The sequence below is a fragment of the Microplitis mediator genome, chromosome 5, assembly GCF_029852145.1.
Source record: "Microplitis mediator isolate UGA2020A chromosome 5, iyMicMedi2.1, whole genome shotgun sequence".
Lineage (NCBI taxonomy): Eukaryota > Metazoa > Arthropoda > Insecta > Hymenoptera > Braconidae > Microplitis > Microplitis mediator.
In genome coordinates, this window is record NC_079973.1 from 26,918,557 (window position 1) to 26,945,824 (window position 27,268).

The following is a 27,268-nucleotide window of genomic DNA, read 5'->3' on the forward strand; positions in this document are numbered from 1 at the left end:
TTTTATTATCATAAAACTATCGCTTATCAGTAATTTTAAAAACTTGTCTTTTCCCCCTTTATATGTATCGCTGCGCGTTCAAGTACAAATCCACTAGAGAAGTGATATCTACCTCTCTCGGTGTCTGTTTATCGTCCTTTTTATTTAAAGAGAGTCAAAGTAAAGGAACTGTTGTGTCCCCACCGGTTATCCCACGGTGGCGCCACTTAAGACCCGTGTGCTACTGTTTAAATTCCAGATAACTAACATCATATATATATTTATAAATATATGTAACGTATATAGAATATATTTATAAATACATAACAGGAAGTGAGTAATTTAACTTGATTCACGATTCAGAATTGAAAATTAAAAAAAAAAACACTAGTATAATTAAATGTCTTGTATAAATAATTAAAAACATTGTAAATTAATTTCAGGTCATTAATTTTTCATTAATATGTAATAATACTCTTAAGTAGTTTTAATTCTTCTGGTTAACACAGGCGGTGATTAAAAAAAATTAGAATATCATTTCCAATTTAAAAACGAAAAATCATAACGTGTAATCTATACGATGAAGATAGGCTCTGGTATTTAATATATTTTGTCTCATAAATATTGCCCCGAGATTCATCACCACGTCACGTCATGTCGATTTTGTATTTTGTGCCGGACGCAGACACGCAAGAAACCAGCGATCGGTTTGCCGGCATTAATACCTTGTCTCCTTTATATTTTCTTCAGTAGACTGGCTCTCGGTACTGAGCACTCTCCCTTTTTTTAAAATTAAAAATAAAAATACCGTGTAACGCACTTAGCAATGCATGTATGCTCAAATACTACTCTTGGTTTACCTCGTTTTATAAACCCTCAGACAATTACACGCTCGAAGATGAGGATGAGGATGAGGATGAGGATAGAAAGCTGTGCAGCGAAATATCATTTATCGTTTGGCTTTTTCTAGAAAATTTATTTCGCCTCAGCAGCTTAATACACCTCCTTTCTATTCCAGCTGTTTTTTATCTCTCGTGACAAAGCCATTCCTTGTTTCCGCATTGTTCGTATGTTTTTTTAGCTCATTGGTTCTCTTGGTTCAAGTACACACTTGAATGAAAACAACTTTTAGAGTTTGTTTAACTTTACCATCTTTATTGTATACGTTTCTCACGTTTTGTCAATGTAAGCTTATAATTTATCGGACTTGTATACGAAATACTAATTACAGACAGTTAATTAAAATTCTATACTTATTAATTATTAAGATAATATAAATTTATGTAAAAATAAATATCAAATAGGCATTTAATAAAAATAATAATAATGAACATGCTGTCTATGAAAGTTGGATGAAATTACACGTTAGTGGACAACTGGCAATTGAACGAGTATAAACGTGCCAACAGTGTACTGAGGATACTCATTTCCCACATGCACATAGACGTAGATGGACACGTGTGAGTGCCAACACACGAGAGTTGTAAAGATATTATAGGAGTATTACTTGAAATGGGAGTCGTGAGGACTCTTAGATACGAGCAATGTACCCGAGGACCCTCACTGGCTTAATCAACGATCCAAGTGTTTATGATTTTTGTTATTGGGCTCATATTTCCCGTTCATCTTCCTCTGATATTACTTTACTCCCTCTAACTCAGGTTTCTACATGAGGTTAGCGGTGATCTCTTACTTGACACCCCGAGGAGTTTTACCAGAATTTACGCGGGCAACTAACCGCCAGTCGCAGGACATTGGGGTGAAATTGACTTAACTTACGTATCACTGATGGAGCGTGTGTGGGTTAAACACTAAGTCCTGTGTATATAAATCTCCAGTAAATTCTCTACTCGGTCGGCTAGATAAACTGGGAGAAATCCTCGATGTTTCCACGAAGGCGTTAGTTCTACGAGTGTTTGCACTGATATAAGAGTCTACATGGGCATATAATGATAATAATAAAAAATAAAATAAAAAAATGTGTGTCGAGAGAACAAGAAGGAGAGATGAGAGGTACGGAGACATGATTGAGTCATGTCGTCAGGGCAATCGGTTGAATGCCTCGGTAAATATTATCATCTTTATTTTTACCCTCACACGTACGTCCAGTCACAATGCGATGGCAATCGGTCAGCCGCTTCGACAGCCATTACACATGTTGTCCATTCGGTGTTCAAACACCAAGAAAACTCCCGATCTTCTATTGGACATTCCACATTTTTTTTTAAATTTGAAAAAAGAAAAAAAAATTAATCAACAATTTTTTTTTGAATTATCAGGAATATTTTAATTAAAATAATTTATCAAGTATAAACAGTTAATGACTTAATCAAGCGGCTTTAATGAAGACATGGGAGAGGCATTTATAAATAAAAAGATAACTCAATCTTGTTGGGCCGTAAAAAAAGTAAATAGCCGTGAATTTAGTCTGTAACTCAAAGGTCCACTTGGACGTAATATCACTGGTTTGGCTGGCGCATTTTACTGCGATCGTTAGAAAATAAAAAAAAGGGAAAAAAAGTTTAGCTGAAAGAAAAAATAAAAAAAGCTACGTCGGTCAGAGTGGATTTTTATGAGTAGCGTGTTGATATTCTCGCATGACACACTCTGCACACTTTGCTGAGCTTACTTACAATAAACGTACTCTTACATATATTGAGTAAAATAAAAATATAAGGAGAAGAAAAGTACGAGGCCGAGTTAGCCTAACACACCAAGAACAACAACCCCCAGCTCTCACGTGACAGAAGCACTCCAATCAGAAAATATCGTAATCTCTAGACGTTCCGCCTTTACGTAATTCACTCGTGTCCAGGGTAATCGTCGTTGCGTGCGAGCCCTCGAGGTTTGTACACTACTTTCTACTACCCTTCAAGACTACCGCACCGCCATTACCCGCTAGATAACTCCGTGTACACTCAGGAGTATGATAAATCATCAGATTCGTCCTGGTTTAAAACTCCTCGCGTCTAAAGTGGAACACAATAATTAAGACCGAAGACAAGAAAATAAAGACCGTCGCGTTTTAATTCCCGCGTAAGTCAAGGTCAGTTTTGACGAATGCAGAAAGAAACGACCCGGTCACGGGGCCATCACTCAGTGCTGAGTTTTTAAATTTAAATAATAATAATAAAGATAGATAGATAGATAGATATATGTGTGGCTGAGAGTAAGAAATAAAAAATAAGAGAAAGCCAGGAAGGGTCACGCGTTGCCATCAGGACTGACTGACAAGCTGACTTATGCAAATACTCTCGCGTTTGCTCGCGGGGTAATCCGATCGTACATTCTGAAGAGCCTCCTCTACACTTCTCGATGGGATTTAAATTACCTCAAGTTTTACTCCTACCTTTTTCTTCTTCTGCTCCTTCTTCTTCTTCTTCTTCTTCTTCTTCTTCTGTAGCTTCTACTCCTTTAACTTCTCCCCTCATTTTTAAAATCTTTATTTTACTTTTTTCTCATCGTTGCGCGTTAATAATAACCGCGACGACTTTATCGCCTCGACTTGTCTCCCATTGAACGTGCATCCACACACAAATGTACGCCTCGAGCAGCATTATTATTATTATTTTTATTTTATTTTAAAACTTAAAAGTTACTCTCTTAAACGTGACGAATCACTCTAATTACGTTTAGTGCAAGAGACTCGTCAATTTATACTTTTATTATTTATTTTATTTTACCAAGAAAGAGGTAATAATCTATCTTAACGGTTTGTAGATAACACAACAACAATAAAAGTAATTTAAAAGCTGTAGGACAAAATAATATAATTAGTAATACGAGCAATGAAATATGTATGGGTGTGTATGTGTATAAATAGAGTGTCGAGATTAGTTTTAGACGAAAATTCCCCGGTGGTCTAACGACCGGTTCTTAGCATTGGACGATGAATCTCGAGTTAACTAACGGTCCACCCTGGACACTGTAGTTAATTAATTGAAAGGGTCCTGAGAACTGTAGGAGCAGTAGCAGTACCAGTAGCAGTAGCAGTAGCAGAAGCACTAGGTGAGAGACTGGACATGGCAAAGTGGGAGAGAAACTGGTCACCTTCAGCTAATCATAGACCACCGCGGCATGACCAAGTCCCCTTGGCATATCACCCGACTCCTCGTGCGTTTCTCGTTCAATTTCTCTGTAGTACTGAGATCACTGTGTGCTCTGTGCTCTCTGCTTTGCTCTCCTCTGGTTTACTCAGCTCTCAGCTCTCAGCTACAAGGGTGTCTGATTGTAATTACTTTACTCAAGTGCTGTGATTAAAGTTCTCGGATGGCTAGTATGTTCGCTGGCGACGACACACAACTCTAGGCTTCTGTCTATTACTTCTTCCTCTTCCTCTTTCTCTCTGTTGTCACGATGATGATGTACCACTATACTCTATTATACTTTATACACTCCCTGCCTTGCTTATATTAGTCCTCGACCCAACACTTTCGCTCTACTCCTTTACTTTTACGGCACTCCTACGCAGTCGCCCCATTACTACACAAGTGACATGTATAATACGTAATTGTAGACTCACTTACGTTTCTTTTGTCGCAAATTTATTACACATATCACCCTGGCGCCAGTCATAATACTCCTTCCTGACCTCGTTAGTTTAATACTTGTCATTATTTTCATATATTTTCACTGATGTCTAAATTCTATTGGCGAAAACTAATTAATTAATTAATTAAATTTTTTCAGCTGTTTAAAAATTCGATAGAGAAAGCGGATAATTTATATCGCGGGACTGCTAGTAGATTAACTATTAGATGGAAAGAGAAACGGAATATGAAAGTGAATGAGCAGCGAATGGAATATAATAAGAGAGGAGAGATTTTCACGTGAATTTAAACCGTTGAGCTTTTTGACAGCTCATTTCGTCAACATTTCTACGTCCCTCACTCATTCTATGTCTCTATACATATATATTTTCACTTTACTGCACTCGACGATGAATTTCCCACTTGGTTTTCAATGAGAGCAATAATAAATTCTCTCGTCGAATGAAAACGGCGCGTGTCAACGTCGAGGCTTTTAAGGGCGACGAATTTTAAAAGTGGGGATAATTCCCCTGTTTCACTCATTCACTCTCTCTCTCTTATTATTTCACCCCCTTTGTTCAATTTCAAAACTGTCATCAATAGAGTAATTAGTTAAATTATTACCAAATTAAAATTAAAATTAAATGAAAAAAAAGTTTCCTGCCGGCTTTTAAAATCTTGTGGAAAAAATAATATTTTTACCAGATTCCATCATTTGAAATACACGTCATCATATATTTAAATATATATAATTTATTAGCACTCACATGCTAAATACATGAATACAAATGGTTACTTTACAAGTTTATTGTGATGTTTGCAGGCTATTCTGTAAGTTAAGAGTATCGATTTTTTTACAATCCCATATTTTAGCCGGTTCGTTTTCCCTGCATACTTCCTTTGCACAAAACACACACACACACACACAGTTGCAGTTAGCTCGGCAATATCTACACTCACACTCGACCCTCCTTACTTGCTAAAAAATAACAGGTACAGGTGCGATTATGCCAAAGCTGACAAAGAAGTACTGCAAATAAAGTAAATAAAATAAAGCATGCATGCAATGTCGGCTGAAATGTCATTTCTGCAGTGTGGCATTTGCACACTAAGCTCTCCGCTCATGTAAACTGAGAACTCTTATACACGCACCCATCCCTCACCATCATTATTTATACGATTCAAGTGTATGCATCCGTTATTATCATCATTACTATTATTATTACTCTTGTTATTGTCGTTCTGCAAAAGTTGATTTGCTTAAAAAATTTAATCACAAACATGTTATTAGATCTTGCGACAAATTTGAATTTTTGCAACCTAGGAGTAAAAAACTAGATTTTTATCCCAGTACTCCAAAAAAAATTTTTTTAATTTCAATTAATCGAAATTTATTAAATTTGAAATTTTTCAAAGTAAATTTAAATTCCCAAGTCTGAATTTTTCGAAAAAAATTTTTTTACGTTTGATATTTCATTTAAATTAATATAGAAATCATCTACTTGTTAAATTTAATTGAAAATAAAAAAAAATTTTAAGTACACGGAAAAAAAATATTAGTAAATATTACTGAGTAGAACGTAAGAAATTAATAACAGGTGCATTTTTTGACAAGTGTCTTGTAGTTTTTTAAGGTTTAAGTAGTAATTTAAAATAGTCAAACAGTATATTTCAACGATTAACTATGAAACTGAAGTTCCGAACGTTGCTGCCCAACGAAAATTTTTTTTTTTTAACTGTTAATTATAGCAGTTTAAACATTAAAATCATAATTTTACTAACTGAAACGACATTAGTTATTGAACATAACATAAATAATTACAAGTTGAACTACAATTATTGTCAATCATTTTTTTCCGTGTAATTAATATAAAAATGCATTTTTTTTCTCCACGTGCTTATTAACCCCTCGCCTAAATTTTTCGCGTGTTTATCTTGTTACAAATATCTCACGTTACTTTTACAAACTTAACAGTAATTAAGACGATAATGCAACTTAGTAATGGACTTAACTCTTCGTATGTAAACAGTAACCCAATATAGTAACTCATATTCTCCTTATTCATTGTTATTTACTCAAAACCAATTTTATGAATTGATTATTTAAAACATAAATAATAAATAATAAATTTATATATAGACGTGCGTGACGTTCATTCGATCTTGAATCAAAGTGACTGGTCATCCGTTTAACTCCTGCGGTTTATACTCACACATAAACATCACTCATATCATGTCTGTTGTCTATATAATGTAATATATAAATGAGTGCGTGTGTGCACTATCACATAATTCCCAGAGTGACTCACCACGTCATATTATGATACCATTAAAATATTAATGTTATACACTTATCCACTTTTGGTGACTATATATACAGATATATATATATATCGATAACTCTTATAGTTAATATTTTATAAATCCAATAGATATTCTATTAAATTTCTCACTAATTTGAATTAAAAGTGGATACTTCCATTTTAGTAGACGTCATTTTTAGAAAACATCTGGGTCCGGATGATAAAAATTATATCCTGTAGGATAGTCAGCAACACACATACGGTCTTGAGTGTTTAGTAAATTAATGTCGTCAACAAAATATAACCAGCTGCGTACGTAAGACTATTATATATACATATGTATATAGGGTACAGATGAAATGATGTAAATGTGAGTCGTGTCTCTGGAACGTGTCCACGAGGAAAAACATATCAAATAGATAAAATAAATTAAGATGACGTGGTCTCACGTGTGTACTCTACATAACATATGTAGCTAGTATATGTCTTTTGATTAGATAAATTATTAATTTTTAAACCCGCCACTTTAAACAAAATTATTTTTCAGTGATTAAAAACTAATTTAATTACTCAATGCAGCGAAAAAGAAGAAAGTATTTTTTTTTATTATTGACGTTTATTAACAATCTCTTGGATGTAAATTCACTCGGAAAATCCACCCCAGTTTTATATTTTCTCGTCAACAAACGCCTCACTGGAATGTCTTGAGTTAATTTTTTTTTTTCTTCAGCTTCCCCGCGAGAAAAAATGAAGCGTCTCTTATTTTTCCTCGAGTTCGCGACTTAATTAATCGCATAACACGGGGTCTAATGAAATCAGAACTTCAATCCGGCTTTCTCTATCTCTGTTTTTATTTATCTAATTTTTTTTTTCAACTCAGCGTTTTTCCCCATCGAAGCCTTGAAAAAAAAGCCCAAGTATTTTTAAAATATTCCGAGGGATGGGAAGTTGGTATTTATTTTTAATTATGGAATAGCTGGATTTTAAATTTGAAAATACAAATAATTATTTTTTAATCAATAAATAATTTAAATAAATAGTATGCGCGGTGATTTAATGCTGGTATTACTTTTTGATTGTTAAATAAAGACGGAAAATCGTGTTACCAAACACTGCGATGTAAAGCAAATGTTTTAATTTTCCGATCAATAAATAATTAATTGTGGTTACGAGCAGTTGGAAACATGACAAGTAACGTTGATTAATCGGTCTCAACAATTTTAATTAATTTTCCAAAGTGCCCGCGAGCCAATGACGTACCAACACTATAACCGTACGAAATAACTCTATTAAGGTACCAGCAGCAAAGAGCACCGAAGAGAAAGAGACAGACAGAAAGAGAGAGGGAAAGAGATATTTAAAAAGAGAGAGTACATGTAAGGGTTGACCAGTGAAAGCCTTTATCAATACACAAACTCATTCACTTCCACCCACAGACAGCTTCAAAAATGTTAAATTCATTTTCAGAATCTCGATAAAATACTCCCGACCCTCTACTGCTCAGGCTCTCGAGGACCTTTTTACAAAGTCCTTGGAAATAGATCGAGTGCCAGCGGAGAGTCGTCGCGGCAAGTGAAGGGTTGCGCGAAATTTAGTGTTAGTGTGGTGACAGAGAAGAATGAGAGTCAGGGGGAAGGGGTGAAGTGGAGAGTGAGCAAAGGAAAATAACCCAAAGACGGGGATGAAAAAAAAAAAAAGTAAAGGGCTGGTGTTGGATTGCGAGCCAGTCTGTAGCCGCAGTGAAAACCACACCTGACCATTTCTCACGGCGCGTTTAGCGCTTATATTAATATCGTGTCTAACACGATGTCGTTTTATCCTCGACCTAACTCGTTCGGTCGTCCGTTCGTTAAAATAATAAGCGTTCATCGTAAGCAAACCCCTTTTACGCGCGACGTACTCGCGACTAGCCCCGTTGAAAATTACAAAACGCCAAGTACGTTGTTATATATTATAGATATATATATATGTATATACAGAAACAGAGACACAGTCGAGGACGAGGACGAGGACGATGACGATGACACGCCTTTCGCTCTTATATTATTATATCCTTCTCATAAACGATTAAGGGATTGCCTGTAAGAGCTCGTTATATTTCCTGTAAAAAATTTAACCCATGAATAGCACGCTCTTCAAGAGACATCCTCTTATCATTTACTTTTTTAAAAATTAAACTCTTAATACTCGGTATCTTATTTTAATCTCCAATATCACGCTATAATAATAAATATAAAATTATAGATAATTTGTGTTTTTAAAAATAAAAAATACCAATAATTTAATACGTACGTGTATTGAATTCAAATGAACGTCTCTTATTAATTTTTTAATAAAAAAATTTTTAACGTAAATATTTATTATATGAATATTAATCCAAGGAAATATTCCAGCCTCAGGGTTTTTTTTTTTTTTTTTTAATTAATTTTTCAGTATTTTTATTACAATACTAATTGCATTCTTTAATAACAATAATAATTTCAAAAAATACATGGGCTACAAGACTTTTGGTAACCAAAAAATTTTACATACGAAAAAAATGTTTTCTGAATTTTTAATAACGTCAATGCCAGTACGTTTGCCTTTATTGTGCGAAATAAAAAATAAAATAAATGAAAAATTTCAAAAATCAAAGAATAGTATTATAAAAAATTTATATATCGAGTATGAGAATATAGCGAGTGGAATAAAAGCGAATACAATGCCGCGGCTCGCGATATAAACGACGTACACTTTGTAAAGTGAAACTATAACCAAGTTACCAACGTCATTTTATGCATCAGACTCGCCATACTGTAACTGAATTCGATGGGTAACCCAATTATACATCTTTGCCGCGTAGTCTATTTCTCTTTGCCCCTCTCCCAGTTACTACGTATGTGTATCATACCCCTACGATTCGCGAGTGGTGTATGAAAGTCGGTAGAGGGGTAGCACTGATGTATTATATATGACGTTATATGAGTCGTGGAAAAGCTAGACACGTGTGGGATTGGTCGAGCACACATCCACACACACCGACATCGACATTGACATCAACATCAACAACTTTAACTCAACTACAACTACAACTATTGTATTGACTCTCTCCGCTGGCTGTTACTCAGTCAGTGATATAGAGGGAAAATAGCTGCGCATTTAGTCAAGTGCTAGGCCATGAAAACTCGCCGATGAGTACACCATGAAAATTCGATAGCTGCGAATACACTACAGTATATAGATATATATAGAGAGGAAGTAGTGATGGATGCTGGTGAATGGGTAGTGGTGAGCGATGACAGATGAGGGGTGAAAGCCACTGGGTACAAAGCTAGATGGCACTTTATTGCGGCTCCACTCAATCAGAAGTCATAATACATTTACCGCGATCTAATCAAGTCTTGATGAAAGCCCAACTAAATATACATTAATACAATATTATTTCAGGGGCTGGACAAAATATATTATTCAATTGGTCTTCAATAATTAAAGGCCTTTATGATTATTAATTGCAGTGATTAAAAATCCACCCGACAAAAAGTAAGTAATATTTGTATTGGAAGGAATGGGGGCATTCAGATTGAGAGCCGAAGTGGGCTTGGGCGGTTTAGTGGACTTTATCCCTCGAGCTTGGAGCCGGACGGAAAAAGGAATAAAGAAAACTATAAAAAGAAGCGGGCATAATCCGCAGAAATTAAAAATGCCCGAGTTAGGCATTTCAAAGACTGAGTTGGCTATCAAGCTTCGACTGGTGGATCCCCGGCTCCCAGCCCGAGCTTCCATTTACAGAAACCCCATCAAAGGGATTGCGGCATTACACTTTTGAGTTTTAGAGGAGCCTAAGACAAGCTCTGGTGGTTGGAACAGGAAAAAGCATTCGCTGTTTCTGTGTCCGGCGCTGTGATTATGTGAACTGAAAAGGGCCATACTCAACACACCCACACACCCTATTTTATGTGTTGGTGTCTCACTTTCTTCAGTATAATATAAAATACTCGTCAGAGAGTAAAATGGACATTGAGAGTTCTGGTGAATGAGTATTTGTCTCTTTGTGAATAAATAAAATGCATTAAAAAGTTTTACTGTCAAGGGGATGTATGTACATATGATACATTGTCAGTAATGTAAAGGGAACAAAGTGGAAAAATTAGCTGAAAGCTAAATCAAATTGTTCTACTATATTGTTACATGAAATATATATAAATTTTGCTGGATAGATTAAACTTGGATGAATGAACAATTAAACGTTTATAACCGTGTTACAAAGAGCTATAATCAACAATAGTTTAATGCAGCTGGAGGTAAGTTTCGGGCAAGTAATAGAGTGGGCATTTTGAGTTTGGGTTTCCTCGTTGTCCAGGCAAAAGGAACCAAGCTGGTTGTGTACCAGCACCTCCACCCCACACGGAGGAAATCTAAGAGTATATGTTCTTGCCGACGATGGCTAAAGGCGGTGGCTCGTTCCGCGCTCTTCTCGCAAGACTCGGGTGAATTGAATTTGCAAACTTGCAGATTGGATTCCAACTTGCCTATTACAGGGTGCGTCTGTTCCGGTTAAAAGCCGACGGTAGACGGTTACAGAATAACAGGGAGAGAGAAGTAAGTTAAGTGAGGTAAGAGAGGCCAGAATTAATGCCGATACAACCAGAGCTCGAGGATTACTTCATAAGACCACCGAGCTTCTAATGTCTCAGTAATAACTGGTGTAAAAGCGACGCTGTTTTTTAAATTAATACTGAAAACCTGTCTCTTGATGCTTTCATACTTTTCAGTTGGTCAGAATCTTCAGATCAGGTGACTGATAGATTTTTTAATTTTAATGGGATGGGAGAGTACTTTGGGCTTTAAAATGCGCCGAGATGGGACTGAATAAGATGTAAGGATCGTATTGTTGTATTATTTAAATTAGATTCCTTTTGGGAGCTCGCGTTGTTCTGAGACTGGATGCAGAGTCTAAATAATTTTCGTTAGATATAGCCCACACATATATGTAATATGTATACAGAAGAGAAGCCTGAGAATGAGTGGAGAGAAATGCCTTGGGGTGATTGTATATATATATATAAATGTATATGTGTGTAGTGGGTGAGGTGAGTCGAGTTGAGGTAAGATGAGGTTCCAGGGGAGAGACGTTCATTTAACCAGCAATGTATATCAACATCAACAACATACCCGCGACACTAGTATCATTTCTATGTATGTGTGAAGTGAGTAGACTATATGGTACATATATACACACCCGAAAACTTCGACCGGGATTATGTCGCCCTCATGATTCCAGCGACTATGCATCACGACAGACTCAAATTCAAGACTGTGAATTTCTGGTAAGACGAGTGAGTCTGAATTAATTTGCGAGTGGGATAAAAATTTAACGTGAATTCGAGAGAAACAAGGAGAACAAGTCCCGTGGGAGAGAGATCCTGGGTCGGGATGGGATGGGATGGGATGTAGTTTAAGTTGTCTTGGAGTCTTGTTGAGAGAAAGAGATGGTAAATAAGTCTCAGAGAGTAAACGCAATAATTCTGAAGCAAAAGGGGTTACGTGGCATGCGCATAAATGTAGTTATAAATAAATCTAGGAGCTCTTAATGCTCCTTACTTGGGATATATGGAGTGAGGGAAGAAGCAGTGCAATAAAGGATGTTCACAAGCGAGAAATCGAGACGGGAATAAAACAAAAGGGGATGATATTCGCAAACGCGTGTCGAGAGTTTTTACTATTAAATTTCGAAAAATTATTTTCAGCCTTTCGGATGAGAATCAGATGCTTTGATCAATTAATAAAATACCGAGTTAATTTTTTTTAATTATCTGGGCTGCATTAAATTGTCGAAAGAAATAAATTAGGAATGTTTTAATACCAAGGAGTAGATTGAGGATCAATTATGCTGAAAAAATATTCCGAATTCTTCTCACCGAATAAAAAGAAGCTCTTAATTTTCCGCTAATTTTATCCTCATTTGTTATTGCAGAGCGCCAACAAAATTAAAGTCATAGGCAGAGAAAGAGGAAGAGGTTAGAACGAATATAAGGAAAGCACAATGAAGTGAAATGAATTGGGAAAATAGTTGCGAAGGAATTTATCAATTTTCTTTGAGAGATTCTAATTGTACTAATTTGTTTGTCTTGGATCCGGGCTTACTCTCTTGAATCACGGATCAAGGGGAAACAAGATCGGAATTCTATCGTTTAATCTTCGTTCCCTCATACCAACAATCTTGTCTTAGACGATTGGATAAACTTCTGCTCCTTATTTTTATTTAACTTATCCGCCTCTCTCTCTGTTGCCTGTGTAATTTCTGGCTCTCAATTCCTGAGAAGCTCATTCGCGTACCGTTGAATCGCAAGTCGTCCGCGCGTGAAGGAAAACAAGACGACTATCAGTAAGTTTAGCTTGCGATCAGCCCGATGCTTTGCTACTTTTCAACCTTCTGCATCCTCTTATTCTCCTTTTTCTTCTTCTGCCCCCTCCCCACCCTTTGCCTTATTCTCCAATTCATTAATCTGAATTTGCGGGATTTGATTCAGGATTAAAGTGGCGGTAAATTACCCAAAATTCCACATCCATCAAATAAAATCCTTTTAATTACAATATTTAATTAATTTCCAATTCAATAGATTCTAAATTACCAAAAAAATGATATTCTATGAAAAAAAAAGAATTATCTGAAATATATAAATAAAAAAACAATAAAATGATTCTCACGCTTGAAGAAAAAAATATAAAGAGCAATTAAAGTATCAAGTAAAGACTTGTTTATGCATCGTGATAAAGAGTGAGTCACGCACTTATTCCCTCACGAACTACACCATAACATATCATATACATACATATGCATATTATAAAAAAAAAATAATAACAACAATATCAACAGCAACAATAAAATAATGTACAGAGAAAAAGGTACGATGGTTATGCTCGCGGTAGCAACCCCCAGTGGCAATAATACCATTTTAATTGTAACGTCGGTAACATTTGTGTCAGCACGAGAACAAGAACTAGCCCGCGGGCCCGCCCACATCGTGGATATTTATGTGCCAACGTGTCTAATTTATCACAATTTAATATCAACAGACTTATTTGCTAAGTCCTTTCCTCTCTGGTCTTGTTGAAAGAGCAAGTAGATCCGTAGCTACGTACTGAACCCGGCTACTTTCCTCTACTCCTTCTTGTCTTCACACCAAACTCAATTCCCGTCCTCCTTTTATATATATATATACAGTGATATACTGTGTCTTGATATTACACTTTCGCTAAATCCTTAACCGTTAGCGCACGTGCTTGCCCATCTGTCGGAATCCCGTAGTTTCGTCGCCTAATCCGTCCACGTTTTTTTTTTTCATTAAAAAAAATATAATAATGATGATAATGATAAATATATTATCATTAGTTGGTAATAATATACTTAGCGTTATCTTTTCTCGAGTCAAAGCTCAACTAAAATTATATAAATAGCCACAATAATTAATACTAATTAGCATAGGGCAATTAATCATTGATAAAATGGCTAATTTATCTCTGCTATGAATTAGCAGTGTTAAAGAATTAAATTGAATATATTTAGATATGAGAGTACAGCTGAATATTATCTTTAATACATTGTTTATGATAGAATAAAAAATAATTGCTTAATTATGGTGATGAACGGTAGCGTACATTTAAGTTGGGAGGGAGATCTCTCACACGGTGCACGGAAGAGATAAAGTGGAACGTGTGTTTGCTAGGAAACACCACCCTTTTACCAGTGATACACAAAGCGGATGAGAATGAATAACAAAAAAAAAAGAAGAAAAAAAATAGTAACAATAAAAAATGTGATAAAACAAAAAGCGAGAAAGAAGTAAAGAGGAAGTGCGGGGGCGTTTTATATATATGTGATCTCGGTGCGGATCCTCTGTGGATCTAGGGATGATCTGTAAGCGTTCTTGGCCTCGATATCAAAGCGATACAAACAATACGCGGTGGAGATGCTGATGCGATTGTATTATAGCTAGTGGACCGGTGATCTATTGTCTCGTCACGTCCTACCCACTCGTTTCTTTTATCTAGATCCCCAGAGTTCTGTGTCATATCGTGGTATCTGTATCGTATCGAGTGAGCATCCATCGAAAAAGTAGCATGCTCGATAATAAAAATTCGTATATCAAGTATTATATGGAGGGAATGATAAAATTAAGAGAGGGCGGAGAGCCCCCCTCCCCCCGCGATACCTAGTCCCGGTATCTCTTTTGTCTGACTAATGATTTCTTTATTTCACGAGATTTATGCCTGTTAGCACTAGACAGATATATATGCAACGTGTTTAAAACTATTCACACTTGGGCAGATATATATATCGTGTTACCTGATTGACTACTTCCTGCAATCGAACGCTCGATAGTTAAGTATGCCTACACATTAATGTGCATGTGCATGTATGTCTATATATTTATTGGGTATTAAATATTGTTGAGTGATATGTTTGACAATTGAAGCGAGAAAATAAAATCTAGTGGACATAAATTTTTTTTTTTTCGTTATCGATAAGAATAAGTGATTTATATTTAAACATACCATCTATGTGAAATTTTGTTTGTAGCGAGAGAGAAAATGTTACTTGACGGTGATGCATACCTGCAACAAAAATGAAAATAATAAAAAATAATAATGAAAAAATGTTGAGAAATGTTCAATACAAGATTGATGGTAATTTGAATTGTCAAGAAATTGTTATTATATTTTATTATGTTGTATTATTATATTATATATATTTATACGTTTTGAAATAGTATAAAAGCCAGCAATAACTACAGCCAGTTAAACGTTTGTTGGAATAAAATTGCGAGTGAAAGCTAAATTGGTTTTACACGCAGACACGAGAAATAGCCTCAAAGAATTTTAGCTTATGCTGATGAATAAGAATGTAAAAAATAAGAAAAAGAAATAAAAAAATGAGAAAAAAACAAAATATGTATAACCGAGTAGCTCGACAAAATTTATCTTCTTTTCATTCAAATGATTTGCCCTCATCACGCATTTATGTATTCCGTGATATTGCACTTTTTCAACTGCCATATTTTTGTTCTCACTAACCTCAGATTTATACATACATATATTAAGACCCCTAGCGGTTTGTATTAGCCACATAAATTCTATTCAAATAGACATTTTTCCTTGCAGTTATGACGACACAGAGAACCGTAATTAAGCTGTTAGTGTCAGAATTTTTTAAAAATCTGTAACAAATATTATTACCCCCGTGCATAATTGTTTTCACTTTCCCACTAAACACGAGCGAAATGGAGCAAAAAATTTCTGACCGAAGTAATTCACCCTCGACTAGCGTTCAAAAGTTTCAGATAATTGGCCGTAAAGTATTTTTTAATCGTCCGGTAAAAAATCCAATGTCGAGGAACATACTAACGGATCAGTGTATTATCCAGTGCGGGGAGTGTAGGAGGCAATAAAAGAGATAAAAATATTTTAAAAAACGCTATGTTTTCATTCTAAGCGGCTGTTCCCGCGATTTTAATCAACCCCAACACTCTTTGACGCTTCCCCACCTGGACGCACTCCACCCTTGCGATTGAAATTCCTTCGGTTAATTACACAGATTTTCGATCTGCTGATGCATCCCCTCTGGCTCCTTTCGCTCATCACATGGAATTTTTACATTTGCGTTCGATAACTACTGCGTTAAATTTTTACCGGTTCATACTAACGAACCATCATTTTATAAATTATTTACATACATTTCATTTGTGCATCGGGGTATTATTTACATTGGAATATAACTTCAATTCCATTCATTCCGAAACAGAGCATGCCCGTAATTATTTGAAAAATATATTAAATGATGACTACTGTGTATGTCGATCAGTTACATACGATAATTATTTTTGTTTATTCACATTGTTTTCAATGCGTATTGTTAATTGAATGTTATTTGAAACCCTTGCAAACCCTTGTCTGATCAAATACCAATATATATAAATTTATATCATATATATCAGCTGTTTTGATTGACTTGTCTGGTTCATTACTCGGAATAATGCCCTTGCAGTAAAAACTCACAGTCATTTCGGGAATCATGAATTTATTCAACATATATTATATATATTTATCATTAATATACTGAATAATATTTGTAGCGGCGTAAAATAAAGATTAATTACATTTTAATCTGAAAGAAAAAAATTAATCATAATTAATCCAGTTAGATGTAAGAAACAGGAAGCAGAAAAAGTTCACCCTCACGAAAAACTTTAAGCTGAATTTTAAGAATCTAATCTTTTTATGCCGCTGAATGAAAAAGGGTTTTTTTCTCACGTGACACCTGGAACCTTAACAAGCGAGTGAGAAAAAAGAAAAAATTTACTCTGACACCCCCTAAATACTTAATTCCATTCGTTGCTAATTGGACAGGTTTATTAAGGGATGCATATTTCAGATGTCGTTTTTATTATGTCCAATGGGAACGACAGACAGGAATATAACCCCCGAGACTTAATTCTCGTGGAATGTACGCTTTCCACATCTTTTTCCATCGCACGGTATTTTTCTCCACCCGAAAATATAAAAGGAAGAGCACACCAGGGTGGGCTTTAAAAAAAATTAGATTTCAACCCTTCAAAAAATATTAGCACGGAGAAAATAAGAGACTATAACCCTTTTCGCCTGTGGCAAAACGCGTTTCTGAGTATTGTTGAACAGGATTAAAAGCACGAAAGTGTAATTTCTCGGGGTTAAAGAAGAGATTTCGTTTTTTTTTTATTATTATTATTTTATCGAAGAGCACAAAACCACTTTTGTTACATCTTTTCTCCTCGGCAGGCAGGCATTTGACGGTTTTTCATTTCCAAGTTAACAGCAGTATCCCCGCAGAACGCAGATTGCCGAGAGAACGAGATCTAAATTTCGTAACACGAAAACGTAAGCGCAGAGAGACAGTGTATAAATTTTAATAAGCCCCATTCGGGCAACCCTTTGAGCCAACTGAAATGAACGAATTAAAAGTTTGTCTCGTTTCCATCCTCCATCTCTCATACACTCGCTCGGGTTTTTCATCTCCTTAAACTTCTTTTACATCTCCAACTTGTCTTACAAACCCATCGGCACCTTTAGTGGTCTCACGGTTGACATTCCGACTCAGCAATCTCATCCAATAGCCCCGAAAACTTTTGTCGTTTTCTTGCCCGGCGAAATATAACGTTCTCTCACATCTGTACTTCTCGACTCTGCTCACGACTTGAGAAAACTTTCAACGAAAGTATAACAGCCCTAGTATTTCTTGAAAATAATACCTCTCTTGAATAATTCCTGTATCTATATATGTACTATATTCTACACTACACTACTATACTATTCATATTGTACACAGAGTAACACGAAGAAATTTCATCCCTCTGCCTCAAAGTTTATACTCGCTCATAGGACACTCTGTGGTGGGGAGAGGAAGGGGGGCAAGAGGATGGATTTCTAGTCGAGAGTTGAGGAACTTGGTAACTCGGTAACGTGTTCTCGTTAACGTTCGACAGACGACCCCTCGAGTGCATATCGACAGGAGTAAGGAATGAGGAATGATAGCAAGGCGTAACAGAGTATCTTGCTGTATATATATAATGTATAGATATATATGTGTATATTTAGATATGTGAAAGGGAGATAGCAGCAGAGAGAAAGAGAAAAGAGGAATGGGAAAATGTTGGGCACGAGTAACCGAGTAAGATTTCAATTAAAACAACCCCCTGGCACGCGGGTGGATTAGCGATACGAATCCACGAGGATTGTCTTCCCTACGAGAAACTAAGAAACCCTTGGTAGGTTGTGCTGTAGCATAAATATCCATGTTAATTACCTGCGAGAAATGTCATCTTTATTAACGCAATAACTGTTTTAATTTTAAATATTGCGCTATTATCAAATAATTTTATAAAATAATTAAGATTATTAAAGTCTATAAGTTTTATGCAAATGTGATTTTGTCGAAATTTTGTCGGTATTTGATGACAAGACTTTGAATTTAACTGTCATGTGTTTTTAAAATAATTGAGGAAATTTTCACGATACATCAAAGAGTTGATATGGATATGGAGGGAGTGGGGAGTCGAGGAGACACTGAGAAGAGTAGGCTTGAAGACAAGAGAAAGTGGAGAAATGGAATCATACTGCGAAATCATAATTAACGAAATTATGTCAGAGTAACTCGATATAGGCTCTGCTCGATAGGGAAACGGTGAAGTGGTAGGCGGTGGGGGAGGGGGGTTGTGCTTGGACGAAAGGGGTGGCTTATGTCTAAGAAGAGTAGCGAAGGGTTGTTACTGATGTCTGAGCAAATGAGAGTGAGAAAGACATGAAAATGCTTGTACGGAATACACTCACTCACATGCTAGTATGAACAGCGAAATTGAACGCTCACGTAATCTTATACGCCGGTAGGGGGAGAGATTGCGTTGAGCTTGAAAAGGTTTTAATTATAGTTATCGGAATTCGCGTGAAGCTAAACTAAATTACGAGACTTGAATTGTGGTAAGGTAGAGTTTAAAAATAATAATTTAAATTTAAAATTTATATACATTCATTTAAATCATGTAATTATTAAATGTTGTAATTAAATTGTCTGTAATGATATTTTCCATTAATTAATTAGAGGCTTCTAGTTATATTTCTCGCGAAAAGAATATTAAACTGTATAATTACTTGAAACCTATATGCATATTTTTGCTGATAACTATTTTGAAATTTTATTTTATTGCGAAAGTTAAGAAAATTTTTCTGGCTATGTAATTTTTTGTAAATGTATACTCAACATTTATTTTATTTGGATCAAGTAAAAGGTGTTTTTTTCGACACCCCACGGATCTCTCGAATGAAGAATGCGGCGATAGATCTTCACGGGTGCGTGAAATCCCATGTGGGGTGTAGAGTAAGAGAGAAAAAATAAAGATGGAAGTAGTCGAAGAAAAGGGAGAAAAATCCTCGAAATCTCAACAACTTTTACGGTCGAGGGCTCGAGTAAGGGCGTATCGAGTTACACTAGCTAAAATATATATATATCTATACACATATATGTGTATGGATGTATAGACAAAATCTCGATGCAAGTCGATCAAAGAGTTAGGTGAGTAGACATCAGCAGAAGCCGAAAAATTTTCAGTTACTAAATAAGATACATCTGGTTTTTTATTGTATCTCGTGTGATAGACAGAGAGAGCGACAATGTCGGAGCCAAGAGGGCGTTAACTGAACTTTAATGGAGATCTCAGATAATAAGTTTTTTTTTTTGCCGAACGCTGAAAGACCTCTTTGACGGATTACGCCCAAATCGTATCTATCTCTTACGGGATGAAGAAGCAATGCTACCTGAAGAAGCAAAAGAGGATGACGGGTAACCGAACGCTAAGTGTTATTATACCCTAACAGTTTTATCCTCAGCATCATTTCTGATGCATACCTGTAATACTCATCGCATACAAGATTTAAACACCAAGCTTTTTCACTGAGACTATGAAAGTTTACATGCATTAGATGTATTATATATGATTTCAGAATAGATACTGTAATAGAAAAGAATAAAGATACTTTTTCATGATGATGAATGCCGACTTATCTGTTGCACGATCTTCCCTTGTTAAATGTCAAAAGATCATACTTTTTAAGAACACACACATATATATGTATCCTACCTACACAACTTGAGAAAATCATACGGCCATTTATAGATGCCTTCAACTTTAAGTATCTATTTATGTATTCATCTTACATTAAATAGTTGTATTACCTGTTTTAAAAAATAGAATATAACTTTTCGCTGTAATTAAATTCTGTGGAGGAAGTAAAAAAGCCAGCGACACTAATTTTCACAGGAAATATTCTAGGCTGAGGGATGTTCTTTTTTTAAAATTTAGTACATTACATTTCTCCCCTTGTAAAGAGAAAAAAATTTTCTCCCGGTTGGAAAAGCCGGAAAAGAGTGCCGAGTAGGATTTAAAGCTAGAGCTCAACAAGTCGAATAAAAAGCTCATAAATAATAAAGAGAAAAATTCTCGGCCCTTTTTTCTGTTTATTTTTTTCTAGCTTTTTCTTTCCCTTTCATAATATACAATTTAACCTCTTACTCTCATATTATATTGTTGCTCTTTTGCTCATTCGCGGATATAAAATATCCATCCCTCTTATTCTCTCACGACCCTTTTCACAATTCACCCAACCCTGAGTTTGCCCCGCGCGTTTCTGCGAATGTCCCCGCGGACACCTGTTGCACACGATTCTCTACTATCAAACAGAAATATATATATACTCAAAATTGTCGTATTCAGCAACACATACACACATATATATTGTGATAATGTACAGTTGAATACACACAAACAGACGTGAAAATGCTTCCAGTGATAGTCTTTCACGCAAATTTATATTCACAAAGAGAATAATACCAACAAAATCCTAAACGAAAATTATCCCGTTCAATTATATATTTTATATATATACAGGGAGGGTGGTATATATATTTTGCGTGGGTGAGCGAGAAACCGCGAGTAATGTTTTCACATTTGGGTTACAGATTTAATGATAAATCATTCAGTTTAATACTTGGAAATAAAAAAAAAAAAAAAACCAGGAATTAATATTTGTAAGATGTATATAAATAATATTAAAAACACGACAGCGACTTTAACACTCGAACAATGAGTGTTTCTTTGGAGAGCAGCTGTAGATTTGTGATAAGCGGAATCTAGAGAATGCGCTTAATGTATCAGTGAAAGAGTAAGAGAGAGACAGAAAGAGCGAACCTCAAAAGGGGGATATTATACTAGCAGGCTGCTCGTTAATTACAGGATATCACGAGTAGAAATTACGGCCGACGAAAAGCCTAGCTCATTTGTAACACTGTAGGTACTAAATATCAAACACCGTATGAAACATTATACACTACATATAAATACACCTATGAACACCAAACCGTTAGTACTGTACTTATTAATCCGTAAATAAATATTAAATACACACTACTGCCAATATCCTCAAATTTATGGCTCACCCATCTCTGTTTCAATATTTCCCATTAATTTATTTCTCTACGAACTATCCCAGCTATTTTATTTCCATCATCTTTTTGCGAATCAGATATTTCAATCCCACGGAGGACATCAGTCTGTCCCCCTCGTCCTTTTTCTCCGTCCAGACAAATTGAATCCAATAGCTTTCTCCGTAAAAGTCCGCCGAGGATCAATAACTTAATTCCCATGCTTTTTATATTCTTCGCAAAACCGAAATTTTGGCAAATTATTTTTAACAAACACTCACAAGTAATGGGATCGAATTGGATTGAATTTCGTTTAAATTCGCGATTTATTTATGAGGATGCTACCGAAATAGGATAGGATTAACTGTAGATGAAAAATATAGTTAACGATGGTGTCTATACTAGTAAAGGCGAACAATAAGGGTTGTAACATCCCCTTATGCCTTATGTAGTATTTTGAGAGTACAGAACTAGCCGTTACGAAACCCTGGGGGGTTTAATTTAGAGGAGGAGAAGCTTTCTCATTCAACTTGGAACACACATGTATGATACGAAAATTACTAGGAGCTTGTACATGTACTCCAGTTATTACTGTAGTGGTTCGCATCAGTATTACATCATTTATACATACACATGTACATATATATGACCATACATAACTTTTATTTGATAGTATTAGTGTACATTATTTGTAGGATGGATGATTTGAAAATTGTTTCGACAATGGGAGTGCGTTTGAACTTTCCATTATACATTTGTATCAACCCCTCAAGTTTAACTTACGTTCATACAGAATATATATATATTTATATATATTTGAGTCGGTATTGCTTGCATTTGAAAGGCTATACTTAATAAATAAACGGTTTATTGCAGAGTGAATGAAATTTTTATGAAACTTTGTCGAGGAATTCGCTTAGTTTACGTTTTATATTAAACATTTTCCCTTCATCTTGACACTGGGCCGCATCTCTCGCGACTAGTCTATTACAACTTTTTATTACATTTCCATTCCATCTCTCGCGCCGGCTAAAGAAACACAACGCGTAGGTATTACTACTCTCGTCATCGCTTATATAACTCTCACTTTTTATATCAAGTATTAAAAAGAGCTGGATGAAAATTGAAATGAATGCATTTTAAACAGAATTACCCGAGTCTCACTTTGCCCGGGGCTACTCGCTTTCTTTTTCCTCCTGTCGGGAACCTATTATATTTCAATTTTAACATTCATGCATTTTTTTATATTACTTACACCTTCAATCTATCTTTTCATACTTGTTTGTTATTATTATTTTTAAATTTATAAATATAACTAACGCTTTATTATTAACTTATGTGAGATTATTTTAATCCACTGCAAAAACTAAATTGTTTTACATGAACAGAAACATTGTAAGTAATCTCTACTCAATGTTACTTCCAATAACAATAATAATAATAATAATAATAATAATAATAATAATATTTTATCTTGTGTAATTTTAAATAATAAAAATATTTAAAAAGGCTTACGCTTGTAAGCAGTAACAAATTAATAAATTTTCTAGCCCCATTTAAACGGTTGTAATTTTTTACGAGATAGATATTTTGAAATAAAAAAATATTTCATTGCCACAATAATTTAAAAGTTTAAAGTACTTAAAATATTATATTTTTCTAAACTGCGCACATCCGATTGTAATATTTGAAAAAAAATAAAAAAAAAAGTCGCGTCAGCACAGTACTTTTTATTATGTCTGTGCAAGTATAATAATTCATAAATAAAAATAAAATAAAAAATAACGAGGGTTAGAGGTGTATGATTATTTTTCTTTAACTGCTGTACTTTATTTCTCGAGTTGTGTAGGAGAGAACATACGAGCGTGCGTGCTCGTGCATCTGGCTGTAAGCGTCACCCCTGCTTCAATGAACTAACGCATACCGTTTTATATCTCTTCTCTGCCGACAAATTGCGGTCCGCGTTATCTCGCGAACTACTTCCGGTGGTGCGTCGCACACGATCCAGTATGTATATATATGCATATATATTCTCTGTTTATGTTATGCGTACACGGTGCATGCACTCTACTCAACAAAATAAGCATTCCGGCGTCGCGCAATTTGTCAAAGATTAAACAGAAAAAAAAAATAATGAAGTATTTTTTCCTTTGATATTTGATAAAAATAAAAATTCGGTGATTGAAGGGGCGCAACTACTCAGATATATATGTATATATATTTTTGAGCAAATGTTACCGTTCGTAAGTGACACAAATAATTCGTGGATGCGTAAAATCCGTGGGCCTATTTAGGACGATTATCGAGGCGTGATAGTTTGAGAGCATGCGCGAGAGAGACAAGAAATATGTAATGGAAAAATAGAGCGAGAATATATGGTCTCGATTTATAGGGTCGTGTTTATCCGCATTTACCAGCGGCACTGAAGCACAATTGATGTTATACTCATCACATACACGCCCGTCTAAAAGCTAAAGAGAGAGATAAATGTCTACCTCCCGTCGCGACAAACGGGGGCGAGAAGTTGGGCACCTTTTTAAATGCGAAACGACACCCGCCGTGCGATTATACTTTGAAGAATGAGAGGACCCGAGCGTGGCATGGCTTTGAGATATCCCTGCCGACCAAGAAAACCGGTGGCCGTTTTACCTAACGCATCGCTGACAATCTTTAGATCATCCTTCTCTCATTTGTCCCCACATCATCACCCAAATCATCGTCATCATCATCATCCCGTAACATCTCGTCGCAACAAGGGGACTCCAAACGTTAAAAGCTTTCACGATCGAATATCGGCTGCTTAAAAAATATACTCGAGCCCAAAAATGACAGAAGAAAAAAAAATGTATATGTAGTGTATACATGTCATTGTAATTATTGTCATTAAATTATTTCGAGACAATGTATTTAATTTCTCAATTTAGTGAGTGTAATATTCAGAAGCTTCTGAAATTACATAAAAGTTCGCACGCGCGAATGCCGCCATGGTTACATTAACTCATGTATGCATATGTCCAAGTAATACACATATCTATATATAGGTATACATGCAAGCTGCCGGTATATATGCATACGTAATACATGCATATACGTGTAATATCGTTGACATGCAATTCCGGTGCTCGGGGCTGCCGTCGCAGTGACAAACAGGTTTCCAGCATGCACGTCTTCGTCATCCTCCCTGTCGTCGTCGGCATATACAACTAAACGCGTTGCATTTTTACTGTCTTATTCCCCATATTCAGAAGCGCAGAAATCAGAGTATAAAATTTTTTAATTTAAATAAAAAAAAAATTAATTAAATAAAACAAGTAAAATAAATGCAAATATAATTATCCGACTCGACAATTACCGGTTAGGTAAATTGTTAAAAAATGCAGAATCACCTCATTTAACGTACTGTTGAGAGGCCATTGTGTTGGTTTTCATGCCCTGGGATGCATCGTAAGTGATAATAATAATTAAAAAAATTAAACCAGGGATTGAAATGAGAGTTTCTGATAATGATGATAATAATTATTACAATTATAAATATAAATTTATACATATATAAAGAAAGACATCAGTACCGGCACACCGCGACGACGTAAACAACGTCGAGGTGAAACGATAACGGGGATGACGATAAAGACAATAAGTGCGCAAACTCATATTGTTGATAAATATTAAACTTAGGACCGACTCACCTCGTGAGTTGCGTTATCCGTAACACAAGTTATCGCGCATGCGTCTCTAATACTATATCAGATTCCAGCGAGTTGACTGGCGTATAAAATAAAAAACAACATACATATGTAGAATCAACAAGGAACATCAGTTGGTTGTTGTCTTATTCACTGGTAAGAATAATCATAAAACAAGTGTTTTAACGCAGCATTTAAAACGCACCAGGAAAGATTAAATATATATGAGTAAAAAGTCACGCAATTGAGCTTGGAATTTATATAATTGCTAATTAATGGAATTAAATGAAAGAGAGACTGGCTGGCCACCCGTGGATAAGTATCGCACCTCGAGCTGTCGGCGCTTCACGGGATTCCTACATTTATTTTTATTTATTTATTCATTTATATGTTTATTTTCCCGCTGAAGAACAAAACCAACTCAACTTGTCTTGTCGTCGTTCTTGTTACTGTATACAAGTAGAAAGAGCTTCTCGCGACGCGTCGGTGCATGTCACGCGACCCGACGCAGATCTACACGCAATAAAAAAAAAAAAAAATAAAAAGTAAACAGCGAACGTACAACAAAGCGCATACTCATACAATTATTACAAGCAAATAATAATCAGCGATCAATAGAATTATAAAAATAAATTAACGAACTGACTATTCAGTCTAATAATTACCCGGTGGTTTTTTCCCATAATAATAGTCATTGTTTTGGAATGAATATTTTGAATAATTAACAATAAAGAGCAGCTCGATAATTTTACGAGCCTTTGATCGCAACGATCTTGAGAAACTAAAAGACTTTTTATTAATAGACAATTGTGCGTTTTTTACATTAGCGACATTGTCACACGTTACAATTAAAATATTTGAAACAGCGACATCCATTTTTATCCCTCCTTCGAGGACTAGAGGACTCGAGACAAACCCCATCACCCCTTGGATCTATTATATATTTTTATAGAGCAAAGAATTACGGGTGCGTTGCGGTATTGTGTCAGATTCGAGAGGCGGAGACTGCCAAGAGGATGTCTGTAGGTGAATCAGGGGGTTGCGGCGATGGTGAAAAGGTGAACCAGGAGAAGGGGTAAGTTAAAGGGGTTGGACAAGACCGGGGGTTACCGATCGCGTCACGCGCCTCGTGTCATCCAAATAAAAAAATGAAAACACTCATATCCACTCGGAAATCCTTGCAAGAAATATAACATAGTAATAATAATATATAAGTATATATAAATGGAATTTATTGTATTTATTGTCTCATTGTTTCTGCAGCGCACAGACTTTTGTGAGGTAAGAGGGTAATTAGATGGCATTTATAAGCATGTGCGTTTGAAAGGGGCACAAGTATTTTATATGGGTCTTTGGGTGCTGAAGAAGATCGTAAGACGTTACATAAAAGGTTTATTGATATATATATATTTGTATATTAAAGACCGGATACACGCTACTTGAAAGTTAAAATTGTTTGTGTTTGTAATTTGTAACGAATTTTTAGTCCGTCTCATAGACCTGAGAAGTAGAAATAGAAAAAAAAAATTTATAAATTAAATTTGAATAAAAATTGTGTCCCAAGTGATAAATGAGAGAAATGACTCGGCGAATTATAAATAAATTGAAATAATATATTTTTGTGATCGAAATCTTGTGTACTCAGTTAAGTCTGCGAAGTTTATGCGCATATATATATAGTATTTGTATAACTAACTATAAAGTTTATCCCTTTGATATTAAAGTTAAATATCTGACGATCGTATTTGTTGGTATATCTGCCGGTCAGCTGGCCTTTTGTCTAGCTGG

At 35.4% G+C, this 27,268-nt stretch overlaps 1 protein-coding gene across 6 annotated transcripts in view; it reads right to left on the reverse strand.

Annotated features, from left to right (window-relative positions):
* LOC130667723 (dachshund homolog 2) overlaps window positions 1–27,268 on the reverse strand; it is a 150,501-nt gene that overhangs the window by 107,246 nt on the left and 15,987 nt on the right. For 3 of the 6 annotated variants that reach the window (XM_057469532.1, XM_057469533.1, XM_057469531.1), the window contains exon 2: window positions 15,347–15,406. The exons of the other annotated variants lie outside the window; for them this stretch is intronic. In XM_057469532.1, the coding sequence (XP_057325515.1) occupies window positions 15,347–15,406 (60 nt within the window). The remainder of the gene's footprint in view (window positions 1–15,346; window positions 15,407–27,268) is intronic. 6 annotated transcript variants of the gene reach the window in all.